This window comes from Xyrauchen texanus, chromosome 11, assembly GCF_025860055.1.
Source record: "Xyrauchen texanus isolate HMW12.3.18 chromosome 11, RBS_HiC_50CHRs, whole genome shotgun sequence".
NCBI lineage: Eukaryota > Metazoa > Chordata > Actinopteri > Cypriniformes > Catostomidae > Xyrauchen > Xyrauchen texanus.
The window spans coordinates 25,212,791-25,228,764 of NC_068286.1; the positions used below are offsets into that span (position 1 = coordinate 25,212,791).

At 39.7% G+C, this 15,974-nt stretch overlaps 1 protein-coding gene across 2 annotated transcripts; it reads right to left on the reverse strand.

Moving 5' to 3' along the window:
* Window positions 1–624: 624 nt before the first annotated feature.
* Window positions 625–14,974, reverse strand: LOC127651922 (60S ribosomal protein L24). Of its 2 annotated transcripts, none has more exons than XM_052137987.1 (6): window positions 14,942–14,974; window positions 14,733–14,808; window positions 14,190–14,300; window positions 13,767–13,903; window positions 8,526–8,589; window positions 625–754 (listed from the first exon to the last, which is right to left on the reverse strand). In XM_052137987.1, the coding sequence occupies exons 1-6, from the start codon at window positions 14,944–14,946 to the stop codon at window positions 674–676; spliced, it is 474 nt and encodes a 157-aa protein (XP_051993947.1). In that variant the 5' UTR covers window positions 14,947–14,974; the 3' UTR covers window positions 625–673. The 2 variants fall into 2 exon arrangements, with proteins under 2 accessions (XP_051993947.1, XP_051993948.1); XM_052137988.1 differs by lacking the exon at window positions 625–754 and adding an exon at window positions 1,910–1,936 and having other exon boundaries at window positions 14,942–14,964.
* Window positions 14,975–15,974: the final 1,000 nt, after the last annotated feature.

Sequence of the window (15,974 nt, forward strand, 5' to 3'; positions counted from 1 at the left end):
TGATTTCAATAATCTCTTTAAAAAAAAAAAAGAATAATTTTTAAGTTTTGACATTATTATAATTTTTAAGCAATTAAGGTTAACATAATAGGGATATTTAAATGTCTGTTAAAAGCGATACACTTCCGCAAGTTGGTGGCGCTACGGTCGTGACCATAACAGCCACATCAATGTGATCAGCCTGCAAGGACAAACATTTGGCTCAGTTTAATGTAAACCTCACCATGCACTCAGAAGATATGAGACATTTCCTTATTCCAATTTTTTTGTTATTTTATCGCTTTATGGTACCTGTAACATGAAATCCCTGGGAGGAGTATTTTAAAATCCAGAGCATGCCTTTTTCAAACAATCCAAAATGGTTAACTTCCTTTTGGGCAGAGTTTATGACTGTAAGTGTGAAAGTTGTCCGGCTTGATGAGATCTGACTATATGTGTACAAAGTTTGGTGACTAGCTCAAAAGGGTTGTGCTACAGAGATTGCATTATTTTTAATCGTGCAGCCCTAATGTGTAGATAGTCTTGTGTAACTGATGTTGAAGTTCACGTCGCTCAACCTAGACAGACAAATGTAAACACGACCACTGAACATTATTTAAAATCTAAACTTAAGGACACTTCAGGTTGATATTGTGAAACCTTTATTAATGCACAAAGCACCAACACATGAACTTCAGCGCTTGCCACCAACACGAGGAGCGTTGACCTTCATGGGTTTGGCAATTTTCTGTTTGGGTGCAGCTTTAGCAGGAGCCTGTAAACATGAACAAATATCTTAACTGTACAGATGCTATTAAAATCTAGACAACTTACATCTAAATAGAATAAACAATATGAAAAAAAAAAAAAAAAAACATTTGCACTAACCCAAATCTTACATAGAAACAAATATTTGACAGCATGAGGGTAATGCATATATTAAGTCGGAGCCCACATAAAGGTTCTCACACTTGTCCCTGTGGACTCAATTGTAACAGATTTAATGAGAGATTAATGAAAATGGTGCAATTCAGCGCTGCTCACGGCAGGGAAATACGGACAGAAGACATAATGTGATATTCAATGAGTAATTTTAATACTCGAGAGGCTGGTGCGGAACGAGTACTATTACTCCTGCACATTCCTATTCTTGACGCGTCCGCTTGTTCACAAGGTCCCGCACACAAAGTGAAATCATCGGTGACGAACATCGCAGTCGCCTGGCCTTTGCAAGGCTCAGTTTTACATGATCGTGCACATGCCAATATTTTTAACTTTGAGCAGTGTACACACATCATGCTTCAATCCCATTTGGACAATATCAAGGAAAGATGTGTCTGCACTTGAGGTAGCATAAAACTACTAATAATGTTAAAAGCACAGAAATTTCACTTTTATTCATTCTATATAAATAAAACAAGGTTTATGGTTTAAGTATAAAAGCTTAAGGCTGGCATATGGCACTTTCCCACTGCACGTTATGGTTCAAACGTGCCTCAACTCGCTTTACTTTTCAGAGCTTGCATTTCCACTGCAGATTAGTGCCCCTCAACGTGGGTGGGATTATAGGCTAATCGGCATAGTTGCGCCACCTCTACTGCCGTGACAATCTTAAATACGACAAACTGACCAATACAATAACACAACCGCTAGCTGTTAGCTACTAGCTCATTGTGCTGCATTAAGCAGTTGTTGCACGGTGATTTTACACAAGTGTAAGTTAAATTGGCCTGGTTGTTTTAGAAGCAAGCTAAATAAAGTGACGCTTTCAAGCAGAGTTAACATAAAATGTACCATCCTCCATCGTGGCTGAGTCCAGGGCATTCTCCCTACCACTGCTCGCCAGTTAAGGTAGCGTTCATTTGGTCGAACCACTTCCACTTTTCCTTGGTGTTTCTGTAGTCCAGGGGTGCCCAATACGTCGATCGCGATCTACCAATCGATCTCAAAGGCAATGCTGGGTAGATCGCACAAAATTTAAATGTACTTTAGTTCAATTTTAATAAAAATAAATATAATGTCTTTCCTTCTTTTAGTTTCTGTCTGACTTGCACTTGACGAGTAAATATTAACCAGGTGAGGTTTTGTTTATTCAGTTGCCATGACAACTAGGTTTGCGCATACGCGCCTTCTGAGAACAGAGCGCGAAATTGCGATGCTACTGCTCGGATTAGGCAAAACTTAATGGAATGTCCTTTGAAGGCGCGTATGCGCAAACCTAGTTGTCATGGCAACTGAATAAACAAAACCTCGCCTGGTCAATATTTACTCGTCATCAGAATAAGGTAAATGCCCTGGCTATTGTAATCTATTGTGCTGTAGGTGTTTTGGGTTTAGTTTTAAAACTGAATGATATCAACATTGAACATTATTATATATTTTTTTTTTTAATTAGAAGATGAATTCCATGTAGGGATACATGCAGTAGTCCCAACAAGCATTTTCTTATTTTAAATTAAACAGTTTTAGTTGGTAGATCTTATTGAGTTGGTCATTTAAAAGTAGATCATCACACAAAAAAGTGTGGGCACCCCTGCTGTAGTCACTTAATTTTTTTGAACCTTTTCCCTAGTGTTGGTAGGTCCGGTAGTCATGGTCGCTGTGTGCAGCCAACAGCCGAGACACTTCCTGAGACTTTTTTTTGTTTCGTTCATTGCTAACGAATCGACCGTCTGCACCTTGTTTATTGACCATGCTGTGGTTTTGCACACAGCTGTCTCTTTTTTTTTCACAATTCGAAAGTCGAGTGAACAAATTATACGGTTATCGTTGTTGCTAACTAGCGGGTTGATGTCGATGGTCGGAAATCCAGTGACGCTGGAAGTGACAATTCTCCCTGACCAATTAGGTGATCTGCAGGATTTTGACATCACATATAGTATTGACTCGGCTCACTTGGAACTAGTGTTGTCAAAAATATCGATTTTTTGATAAATATCGATACTGAAATATCTAAACGGTATCAATATTAATTTACTAAAGTATCGATACACCAATAGGCTACTAGCCGAGCTGTCAATTTCACTTCTCTCCAAAGGCGCATTGACAAACAGCGCACGCGCACTTGTCTCATTCACTAGCAAAATTGAAGTGAAAGGAAAGATGGCGAGTGCATCTCTGACGCGACCGCCTTTGATCGATAAAGAACACAGCAGGAGTGCTATCTGGAAATATTTTGGATATGAAGCAAATGAACATGGAAAGCCGAAGGACACAAGCAAGCCAATATGCAAGAGATGCTACAGAGCAGTGCTAACAAAAGGCGCTAACACCACTAATATAGCAAAGCACCTGAAAGACCGACACCCGGATCTATATAAAGAATTTCGAGCGGTTAGTAACTCTTCTTATTTGAACATTTCTGAAACATTAACCAAGATGGCCCATTATTGTTGTTGATACGAGAGAGTGAGATTGTTTAAAGCACTACATAAATATAGGTGACTTGACTTCATGTCGATCCAATAAGTATTGTTTTCGCGTGTGATGCACGCACGTTTTCGTTTAAATCTGTTCATCAAATAACGTTAATGTATTAACCAGCATTTATGACCGATGAGCATTGCATTTGTTACAGTATATTTGAATCTTTGATAACAGTAGGTAATAAAAATACATCATGTTAGCTCTGGTCTGGAGAGACTCTCTCAGCACTGCTCTTCAAACTATGTCATCATGGATTTGATCAACTGGTCTCTCAACGCAATTGACACCATCTTCTCGACGAGAAGCTTGGGTTCGGGGGAACCTGTCTGCCCTGACGGAACGTTCGCAGCTGGCTACACGATGGACGCGTGGGAGAGGTGGCGGGTCATGTGTCTGGCGGCTCTTTCCGTGGAGGACGTTGAAGATATCTACCTATTCGGTACCATGATAACAGGTCTTCTGCTGATTGGATTAGGCATTGCCCTGGTTTATCGAGGAGTTAAGAAGACGGTGACAGCTGTCCAAAGCCTCACAAGGCTGCCCGTCATGATTGAAACAGTGGGCAGAGCTGTCTGCACTCAGACTGGGTCTATGAACCAAAATACGGATAACATCATGGAGAAGCTCACAGCTTTGCAAAGGCAAATGGATCGTTTCAGAGACCAAAATGGACCAGGAGAATAGCCGTGTAAATTAGAATGCGGCTACTCTCCTTAAGACCAAACAATCCCAATCTTATCTGTTTCGGCCGCCCTCAACCAGCACTGGCCTTGGCCAAGGCCGCTGTTGGAACAACAACTCCCCGGAAGAGCACTGCAGTGAGCCACTCTCGCGTTCCTTCCCGACTCCCCAGACACCTGGTGATTGTTGACTATGTCTGGGACCTGATCAAGGTTGTCTCCATGGCAACTTGCTGTGTATCGCTATGACAACCCCTGCGGACTGAGGCACCTAGATTAGATGCTGGCATCGCGACTCTCCAGGCCTACACACACATGAACTCTTACACATATATACAGATATGCAATCATCCGCCCGATACCCTATCCCTCGCCTTCGCGCTTTGTACCCCCAGTCTGACAGGCGGGTCTGTGACCAGCACCGAACATGGCTGCAGGTCCGGATGGCTGCTTGCCTGTGCTGGGCCACCTCCACCCCCAATCCCTCCCCTGTTGCAAGTCTTGTTCATGTTGTAGAGTGTACTGATTATGTGCTAATGTTGCTGAGGTGTTTTTTCCCTGTTCCCACACTGTACTTCTTAAGGAGCATAGTCTGGGGGCTGCCTTTTTTTTCTCCTCTCCTCTCCTCATGTCATGCTGTATTTCTTCTAATTCCCTGTCTTCCTGTCCTGTCTATCCCCTTGTCATATGTATGTTTGTATGGACAGGTCGATGGCCAATTTCACTGGTTTACTATGTGACAATAAAGGACTACTACTACTACTAATGAAGAAAATATTAACAGATAGAACTTTGGATTTTAATTAGCACATGTATTAGTAAATGTTAGTTTAAATAAACCTTTTTACTAAGATTAATAAATGTTTTGGAAGTACTTTTCATGAATTATTCATGTTAACAATTAAATATCTATTACCATTAACCTACGTTCTTAGATAAGTTAGTTCAGTACATTTTAAAAGTGTGGTCTAAAAAGAAAAATGTTTATTGAATTTTGGCATTCTCTTTTAGCACCAGAAAGAAGATGAGACTCGGCCTGCAACAGAAACAACACACACACAACCTACACTACCATCTGTATTTGAACAGCAAAGAAAGTATGAAGCAAACTCAAAATGAAGCCAAGAAGCTGAACAGGGCTGTAGTAGTGTACATATGCATGGATCAGGTTCCTGTGTATACTGTTGAGAAACCTGGCTTCAAACAACTTCAACATTTGAACAACAGCTATGCCCTTCCTTCACGAAACTTTTTCATGCACACTGAAATCCCAGCCCTATATAACAAAATGAAAGAAATAGTCATGAACAATCTTGGAAAGAAAAACTTTTTTTCATGCACCACTGATCTGTGGACAAGCAGGGCCACTTCCACGTTCATGGCAGTAACTCTGCAATTTGTCACTGAAACCTGGGATATGCAGAGCTGGTGTTTGGGCTGTATTGGGCTCCACACTGAGCACACAGCAGAATGCTTGAGGGAAGCATTGGAAGAGATGATACAAGAAGCATGGAAGCTGGACATGTCATACATGGCTGGTATCACCACTGATAATGCTTCAGCAAACAAGAAAGCATTTCAGCAAGACTTCACATGGGTCCCCTGCTTTGGGCATAACTTGCACCTTGCCATTAACAAGGGCCTAGATATAGACCGTGTGTCTGGATCACTGTCGAGGTTGAGAAAGACAGTGTCTGCCTTCAGCAGGTCACCAAAGATGTTGCGACAGCTGAAGAAAAAACAAAAAGATTTGCAACTGCCTGAACACATAATGATCCATGATGAGCCCACACGCTGGGACTCAGTTTATGAAATGGTGGAGAGATTTCTAGAACAGCAGCAAGCTGTCTGTTCAGTTCTAGCTGATGATCGGAAGAAATGGCACCTCATGCCCAAAGACACAGATATTACAGTTCTTGAGACTGTTAAAGAGGTATTGAGCCCCGTCAGCTCTTTCACGGATGCCCTTAGTGGCGAAAAACACACCACTATCTCTGCAGTCCTGCCTCTGAGTTGGAAGATCTTCTCTACTTTGACAGTTGAGGAAGGTGACAGCAACCTAAAATGTCAACTTAAAGACAACAATCAGAGAAGATCTCAGACATAGATATGAGAACACACATCTGCAGCTGATATTAAACAAAGCCACATTTCTTGACCCAAGGTTCAAGGACAGTTTTGTAACCTTAAGAGAGGAGGTTAAACAGAATCTTATGGTCAGTTTCAATTTGCTAGAAGCAGGGGGCCAAAGTCAGCAAACATCATCTCCAAATGACAAGCAGCAACCAGCAAAAAAAACTAAAACAGATCTGAAGAGACTGTTAACAAACATACAGGGGGAAAAAAAGAATGAACATGGAGAGGGTTCATCATCCAGAGAAAGTGAGAGTGCAGAAACGGAACTCAAAAATGAGTTCAATATATGAAAAGATGCCTGAGATCAGTGCAGAAGAGGACCCACTCACATGGAGGACACATGAGACAACTTTACCTCATCTTGCCCAGTTTGCTAAGAAGTATTTGTGCATCTCTGCTTCAAGTTCAGCTTCAGAGCATGTATTTAGTACATCAGGGCTCATTTGCAGTGCAAGAAGGGCACGACTTACAAAGGAGCACATCGACATGCTGGTGTTTCTAGCTCAAAATCTGAAACTGTAGGATAAAGTAATGGGTGTCAATCTCGCTCACCTCTGTAGAGAACCTGCATAGAACTGCAGCAACAGATTCCATTCAATTATTTTGTTTACTAATTTGTTACTTGATGCATAAGATTGCACTAATCTTGTTTTTGTTTGAAGTTTAAGTATCTTTTGTTGAGACTGTGATTGTATTTGATTTAACTTGGAAATACAAAAGATTGCACTTTTTTTTACTTGCATTTTATTGTTTTTTGAATGTATGGCAATCTGAGATGCCTTTCAACAAGTGCACTACCTCAGGACATTTTTGTTATAACATACCTCATTTGCAGAGTTTCCGCTAGAAAAAAATGGTGCCGGTCAGAGGTTTCGTTTTACGGACATTTTGATGATATGCCGGTCAAATATATCGCCTCTTAATTAGTCAAGTTGAGGAAAATTGGAGGCAGTCTATGTAACTTAAAAAATGACATAATCAGGCCGTATAGAATGCAACATATTATTATTAGCTTAACTTTCAAATAGACGAAAAAAAAAACATGAACGTCCGATTTCATGGCGTCAATCAACGCCAATTGTTTTTTACTGTGGTTTCACACACATTCACTTTTTGAAACATTGAGGCACGGATGTACCTAATACAAATAAATAAAACATCTCCAGTTAACTAGCAGATCATTCATTTAGTCCGTTATTAAATAAGAGATCTAGCGCTGAAATCTGTTGTTTTTGAAATCAAGCTGAGCGCTCGTGTCCGCTGCTATCAGTTGCATGGACGACGCGCTGCGCGAGTTGCGCAATCTTCACTAGGACGCGCGTTTCAATCTATCGCCATTGCGGAGACTCTCTATTAATTCCGGTGAAATCACAAAATAAAATGCACACAAACGTGTCCCTGCTTGATATAGACTGTAACCATACACTGATGAACATAGGCTATTCAGTTTTGATGATAGAGAAAAAAAAAAACTCACGAATGCGCGGATTAGAAGCACTGATCTATCTATAATGAGATGTTCCTGATTCACCATCGTCTGGCCTCTGAAAAAAGCTTTTAAAGCTAGTCTGCCTGGGCCTGGCCATATTTGAAACGTCTCACTCAATCGTTCGTTGTTTAGGTCTATATTGCAGCCGTTTTAGGCGTGCGCTTTATTTAAAATGCAGCATGCGATGTTGTTTCATAACTTTCAAACGATAGAGCCTGTTCCTTTATAACATAGCAAGAGATCGGTGTATTTTTGCTTTATACATTTTAGGCTTATTCTCAAATTCAGATTGTGTTAGGGGGACGGGATTATTAGGCAATTTTAATCGGACAATTTGACCGGAGAGATTTAATTTTGTCGGACATTTAATTTTTTTACCGGCCAATGTCCGGTAATTACCGGACAACGGAAACCCTGCTCATTTGTCATGTTCTAGAATTGTTATTTTTAGCTTTAAATAAAAAAATAAATACCCCATTTATATTGTGTCAATTTTTTTTCTCTGTATCGAAAATGGTATCGAATATCGATATTTTTCAAGGTATCGTATCGAAGTTAGAAATTCTAGTATCGTGACAACACTACTTGGAACCTTGACCAAGGTGGTCTTAAAATTATCAGGTACTATTCACAGTGGAAAACCCCAAAAAAGCAAGCAAATTCGAGTCGTACTGTCCAGTGGAAAAGCCCCAATACTGTCTGACATCTTTTGTGTTCCACTGAAGAAGAAAAAAGTCATACAAGTTTGGAACAATATGACTGTTTGTAAATAATTCTCGTTTTGGATGAACTATATTTTTAAAACAGTTTTTTACCTTAGCATTCTGGGTGGATGGCTTCTTGGTTGCCTGCTTTGCTTTCTTGGCCTCTTTGGCAGCCCTAAAACAACAAAATCAGTAAGTCCAGGGTATCTGCCAGTTCGAAGGAATGAAATGTAAGATTTTTTTAAGACCTAAAAAGAATAGTTAAACAAAAAATGAAAATATGCTGATAATTCACTGACTCACAGGCCATCCAAGATGTATCGGCTTCTTCATCAAAACAGAATTTAAGATTTTTAGGATTTCATTTCAGGCCTCCTCCTTTAAACAATGCGAGTGAATGTACAATGTTTTTTGACGGTCCAAAATGCATATTTAGGGTGAATCAAAATCCACACGACTCCAGTCGACAAATAAAGTTCTTCTGAACCACAACTATTGATTATTTTTATAATCAAAGTATACAAGTATTGTTTTGTTTCTAAAAAAACAAATGGTTTGGGTTCAGAAGAAACTTCTGTCGTGTGGATTATATTGATGCACCCTAAATATGCATTTTGGAGTACATTTAATTGCATTGTTTAAAGGGGGTGGCCTGAAATGAAATCCTGAAAATCTGAAATTCTGTTTTGATGAAGAAAGAAACTCCGATACATCTCAGATGGCCTGAGGGTAAACTATTCCTTTAAGGCCAAATAAAACACTTTCAATTTAAACCAAAACCATTACATAATTAGCAGGTAAATACAAAACCTACTTTGATGTCTATGTGTACATGTTTTTTTTATATTTAATTGAGCATTTGTTTTCTTTTTTAAACAATATAATACAACATTAAAACTCTAAATGAATTAACTATGAATGCAGATAGCCATAAGTATGTAGTCTATATTGTGACCCTTCTCTTTAGTCACTTGCTTTCAAGCAATAGACCAATCCTTTGGCAACATCACCGCTACACTCTAGTGGTGGCAAAAACCATGTGCAAAAGTAAAATATCGGATAACGTTGTTGAGAAATTATTTTAAAAGACTCTCGTTGACTGCTGTGGCTTCAAGCCACCAACAGAGCTGACTGGACTGAGGAAGTCATTTCAACTCACAACTTTGCAGCAAAAATATATCCACCTTTTTTCCACAGGCAGCGAAATTACCCATTATGCTTAGCACATTCTTCCAATGTGGATACAACAGACTTCTGCTTCAAAACTTATTCCCATTACCATACACTATAACATCACTATAAACAGTAAAAAAACGGAAGAACAGGACATTAGGTTTCGACAGCAATCCCGAATAGATGTGAACACAAATCACACACACATTTGCATGGTAAAGTTACTGGACTCTTCACACACATGCAGAGCGTGTGCAGTGAGCACTAATGGAGACACAGACATACAGCATGAAGAGAGGGAGCGAATCCCCGAATATGATGTGCTAGATTTCATTGAGTTTTTTTTGTTGTTGTGCACCTTAATAAGAAAACAGCCAAAGCCTGGACATTTAGGGAATCTAGAAATCCGACCGGATGTTTAAGGTTCGAAAAAGAGGACATGTCCATGAAAAGAGGGTGTATGGTCATTAGGGGTGTGAATCCTCACTGGTCTCATGATTCAATTTGATTACGATTATCATGTCAACGATTTGATTCAATATCACGATGCACTGCATCCTCAATTTCAATATTACTGCACATGGCTAAATTTGTGTCAATAAATACGAGCAGTAAAATATATTAACACATAAAAAAAACCTTAACTCTGAACCCAGCAGACAACAGGAGCATTTAGAACTAATTAACACCAGTAAATACTTAAGTACAGTACTTGACAGTTTCATGCTCTTTTAGGACTTGTATATAGTGCAGTGTACTTCATAAAATATTTAAATGTTAACAAATGTATAAAAACTAAATTAAATTATAATCCAAAATAAATAGAGGCCGAGCCTACTTATTGTGTGAATATGGCAAATCTTCAAAAACAAAACAGTTCCACCTTGTTGCAACATCAGTTATCAGCTTATGATTTTTCAGGCCTAGACATTGCCGTTTCACTTTCAGACAGTGGCTCGCTGTGGTGAAAGAATGTTGATATTTTCTGAATCTTCCCAGAAGCCTGGAGAGGGACGTGAAATTCAGCATATGCGCGAAGCATTTTCCCACTTGAGCTGCAACGTTCATGTTCGACGCATTGTCTGTCACAAGCACTACATCTTTATCTGATAGCTGCCATTCCTCCACTACATGAGACAGCATATCTGCCAGATGAGCAGCCGTGTGAGACTCATAAACGGCTCTCGTTCGCAGCACATGTGACAAAATCTGCCAGTCCAAGCTAACGTAATGTGCCGTTATTTTTACATAAGACTTTGGTTTCGTGGTAGAGTTCAGGTATAACCTTTTCTGTAAAGTGGCTGGGTGACGGGAGCTTATATCGTGGCTCCAGCGTCAACAGATGGCAAAACCCGGGGTTGTCCACCACAGAATAAGGCCGTATATCCTTCGGTATGAAAGCTGCCAGGGATCTCGTTATTGTCTTTCCTTTTTCCGAGTTGGGGGGGAGTGGATATCGCTTGATCCATTTTTGGCTGAGCTGGGCCCGCCTTTACGCTGGCAGACGATAGCATCTCAGGGTGAAAACGGCTAACGTGGTTTCTTAAGTTAGTGGTATTACCAAAATGTTTTATTCATGTGTGACAGGCTTTACACACAGCATGTGTTTTGTCCAGTTCATGCTTACCAGTTTGTTCATAAAAGCCGAAATGTGCCCAGATGTCGGCTTTTAAAACGGTGGGTGCATTTCTTATTACTCGCTAGACTAACATAGACCAAGACATTTAAAAGAACTAGCAATGCCCAATTTGCCAATGAATAATTATTTTGAGTTGGTTCTTTTCAGTGAATTTGCCAAACGAGCTCGCAAAACTGCCTGAATCATTTCGTGACTCAGTATAATTTGTTCGGAGCACTCCCTCACGGAATAATTTGGAGCGGTTTCTCACACAGTAAAACAATATCAGGATATTTACTAATACAGTGCTGGATACAGTGTAAATTTACCTAGTCAACTGAAACAAAAGGCTATCTTTTTGAGAAGTAACTGAGAAATTTCAGCTAAAGCAGTGTCATTTGAACAAGTGGCTCTTCAAACTGAACGTGTTTTTGCATCTAATCCTGCTTTTTTTTTTCAATAGTTTTCCATGTAAACATCGCTAGATGGATGTCTTTGGACAACTGTGTCCCGTTTCGCTGTATTTTTAGGGTCTCTCATTAGAGCGCTTCATTTTTAGAAGTGGTTTCAAGATAAAAAAAAAAATAACTTTTTTGCTAAAAAAAAAAAAAAAAAAAAAAAAATCCATCTGTCTGTATGGTTACTGGAAGAAATTATTTAGCCAATAGTTACAGTACTTTGCAAAAGTTTTAGACGAGTTAAGACACCTGCGCTCCACTTTATACATTGCACTGCATCTAGATTTTCCATGCAGTTGTAACAAGATTCAACATTCTGAACAAGTTCAGGCTGCATAGAGGGGACTGTTGCATTTTCATATTACTCCAGATTGTTCTGCACCAGGTAAAGATTCAGCAAATAAATGGAAAGGCAATGTTTTTCTTTTGTTCCCTTCTGCTCTAGTGTACTAAGGGGCACCTTGTTAAAACTGTGTATGTTTACGGTTTCAGTACTAACGAATGTTGCCAATATGCTTTCATAAAATGCAGCCTAATGCAAAAGTATTTGCTAGAAGAAATTGGTAAGCAGGTTCAGGTTTAAAATCTGACGGTATTGTCTGGCCGGGTAGGGCCACTCGGTCTTGGGTTTGAGTTTAATTTTAAGGCCCGTGCCTCTAGGCAGATTTCTGTGCGTACTCAAGATTAAATCCTGTAGGCCATGCATGCAGATACTGTATGTCTCCATAGAAAATGGAGCAATAGTGGTATCTGATTAGGGCTGGGCGATATGGCCAAAATTGTTATCACGATAATCTTTTTCATATTGTTCGATATCGATATTTATCACGATTAGTGGAGTGGTGGTGGTGTAGTGGGCTAAAGCACATAACTGTTAATCAGAAGGTCACTGGTTCTATCCCCACAGCCACCACCATTGTGTCCTTGAGCAAGGCACTTAACTCCAGGTTTCTCCGGGGGGATTGTCCCTGTAATAAGGGCACCAAGTCGCTTTGGATAAAAGCGTCTGCCAAATACATAAATGTAAATCATGATATACATTTACACATTGCACTCTCTTTTTTTTATTTCAAAGTTGACGGAAGAAAAGAAGTAAATCCGAAACAGTCAAAATAGTCTCTACAAAACTACACAGAGACGGCCAGAGACACACATGCTGGGAAAAGAAGCAACGCGTGCAGAGCGGGACAGGGCAGACATTATGCATGTTTGGTGCTAAAGAACAATATTCAAGATTACAGCGCAGAAAGATCAGAGCTGTTGTCCACATCACAGTTGTTCTGTCGCGCTCTTCACTAGAGATGATGAGAGGGCACAACCGTTATTAGGAAGTCTAGTGCGGATGGAATCAATCCGGTGTCCGACGTAACCTAATCGTTAGCAAGGCAGCTAGCATTAGCAAGTTCATCCAGTCTGACCATACGTTACCACTGGCGCGTTGTGAGCGAGGCTAAGAGAGTTTTCAATTAATGCCTATGAAAGCAGTGTCATGCTCGCAAGGTGGATCGTAGGATTAGCAGAGGTGCAGAGCAAGCTCTCTTCTAGCTCTGTGAGCGTCTTTTGACCGCCCCAGTGGAAACGCAGCCTGAGAAAGCCTAACTGCTTGCGTTTTAGCAACACGGATTTTCTTTAAAGATATATATCGATATCGTTTTATTGCCCAGCCCTATATCTGATATGTGCATACTGTATGTGATGGAATAATTATGTCAAATTGATTCTAATATTTTATGTAGCTACATTTTAAACAGCATGTTATAGACCTCTGAAAAGTATAAAACGAATAAAAGTGGAAAGTTTATTCTACACATCCAACAAACATCTTGAGACTTTAAGGAATGTGAAATCTTGCGATTGTACAAAGTAACATTTTTCAAAAGATACAATGAACTGTAAAAACCAGCAGTTTCAAATAATCGCATAGACCACATCTTAAACTGCATTTTTATGAACTAACACAGTATGTGAAGTACAACAATGCACATGAAACGGAGTGTGCATTTGAGTCCTAAGGATATAAAAATGGACAAACTAGTGTGCAGCTAAACTGACATAGCAACAGGTGAATGTGCAGACAGACAGGCAGGCATTCAAGGTGCTCACCTGATGGCCTGCTCTCTCTGGGCTTTACGCACTTCAGGTTTCTGGTTTCTCTTTGCCAGGATTTCTGCCAGCGAGGCACCGGTGATCGCTCGCTGGAACTTCACCGCACGACGAGTGCGTTTCTTACTCACCTCTTCCTGTTACAGCCAAAGAGAATACATTTTCAACTCTAAGATCAAGTAACGTTTCAATGCAGAACATATTCAATATGCAGAATCTGAACATTCTAGTTAGCAATGCGAATATGGCAACTATGTCAATAACATCAATCCTCGTTGGTTCTTGCATTATGACGTTTGGTAACGAGACGGTTTATGTTCCACAGAAGAAAGTGATACAAGCTTGGAGCAACATTAAGAGTGAATTTTCAATTTTGGGTGAACTATTCCTGAATCTAGAAATGTGTGCACTAGTTAAACTCACTGACTGCCCCTTCTTGTGTTTGCGTCTGTACAGAACCGTCCAGTTGATCTGTCTGGGGTTTCTCTTCGACAGAAACGCAGACTCACATTTAGCGTTGAGGAACTGGAATACCTGTAGAACATAAACGACAGCACGACACTGATTTAAAAAAAGAAAAGCTGACAGTTTTTTTTTTCTTAATACCTAGATCAAGTTATGCGAACAGATGCATTATAAACCCGCCACACGTAATCCAATTGTATACACTGCGCTCTGCACTGAAAGATCTGCTTATCACAGTCTGATAGTTACAACATATTACATGACACAGCGAATAGTCATTAAATAAAAAAAAATGTAAGTCATGTATTAACTAACCCACACCCGTTTAGATTAACTACCATACGACAAATAATTTACTCATACAGCTAACAGGAAGCTGCTATGCTAACAGACAAACATCAGTGGTACTCTCTCATGAATCCATACTCGTATGAATACAACACAAGAATAATAAAGACAAAAACACTAATAATAATAATAATCTGTAATAACCACTTTTACCTTTCCATCGATTCTGGCGTACCGCCGGCCGTGTCCGGGATATATTTTATATCCACTGAAACTGCACAAATCGACCCTGCACATCAGAAATAGGACTTTAGTACCAAAACATCTTATTTAGTATTAACGTATAATCACAGTAACATACGAATAAGAAAGACCAAACGACAGATGTTTGTAGATTTATACGGACTACGCCAGAAACTCACTTCATGGCGGCGAGAAAGATAGGGAAAAGAAAAAGGAATTGTGGGTAAGCGATTTATAAAGTGGCTTGTCTCACTGTTGTTAGATGTTTTTTCAAAGTACACAAATATTTGATATCAAAATATACTCAAAAATATTATAAAAATATCCTTAATTGTTATTTTGTTAAATCAATTTATCCAATCAAATCGTCGCTCGTTTGCCTGGCGGCGAGACCAAACGCCTAACCGAACGTGTAACCGAATATATTTGAGGATTATTCATGTCAGTGTTAATTACCCCAGTATATACAAATATTTATAGATTGATCAAAAGATAGAGCATCAGACATCTGGAGCAGCATGTATAGTACCAAAATTGAAAAAAAAAGTGGAATAAAACAAAGTTCAAATTATACGGGAGTAGGCTACATTGGAAATGCTGGCGAAATTCATTCTCGCAATATACAATTTATACAAAATATACAACAGGGCCGTGCATATGCAAACATTTTGAAGGGCAGTGCCCCAAACCCCCAAAAAAGTGGGCACTAAGAGGGGGGGTTCAGCACCCCTAAAACTTGGAGTAAGAAATGTTGTTATTCTAAAAATTTTGTTCGTCTTTGACAAGGTTAAATAATGTCCAAAACATACTCCGTAGTTTGTGGTTTAAAATGTATGTGTTAAGGATGAAAATGAAAACATCCCCTCTTAGCAAATGGTGTCATCCTCTTCTCTTCTTCTACTTCTCCTCTGTACCTGCACCGCTCAGCACGGCCGTCATCCAGAGCGAAACACACGCAGAGTGAGAACCCGTTATGTAGTGTTGTGAATCAACTAAGTTGCTCCAAAGCTGTGTCTCACAGTTCTTTCCTTTTACCTAGAGTTGTTCCGATTCTGAAACCATATCGGTGAGTACTGGAGTCAGTATCCTGAATCACCATGGTACACCTATAATAAGTGTTTATTTTCGGACTATTTTAGTCCAGCGGGTCGCCGCCGCTGTGGAGTAGCACAGGACCTGGGTGACTCGTTCATTGTCATAAACGGAGAGAAG

Bases quoted from the DNA above. Each gene is read 5' to 3' on its own strand.
- LOC127651922 (XM_052137987.1), bottom strand. The intron at 13,904-14,189 runs GTGAGTTTAACT...TGGCTGTAACAG, and splicing joins AACACAAGAAGGGGCAGTCA to GAAGAGGTGAGTAAGAAACG. The intron at 8,590-13,766 runs GTGAGCACCTTG...TTGTTGTTTTAG, and splicing joins CAGAGAGAGCAGGCCATCAG to GGCTGCCAAAGAGGCCAAGA.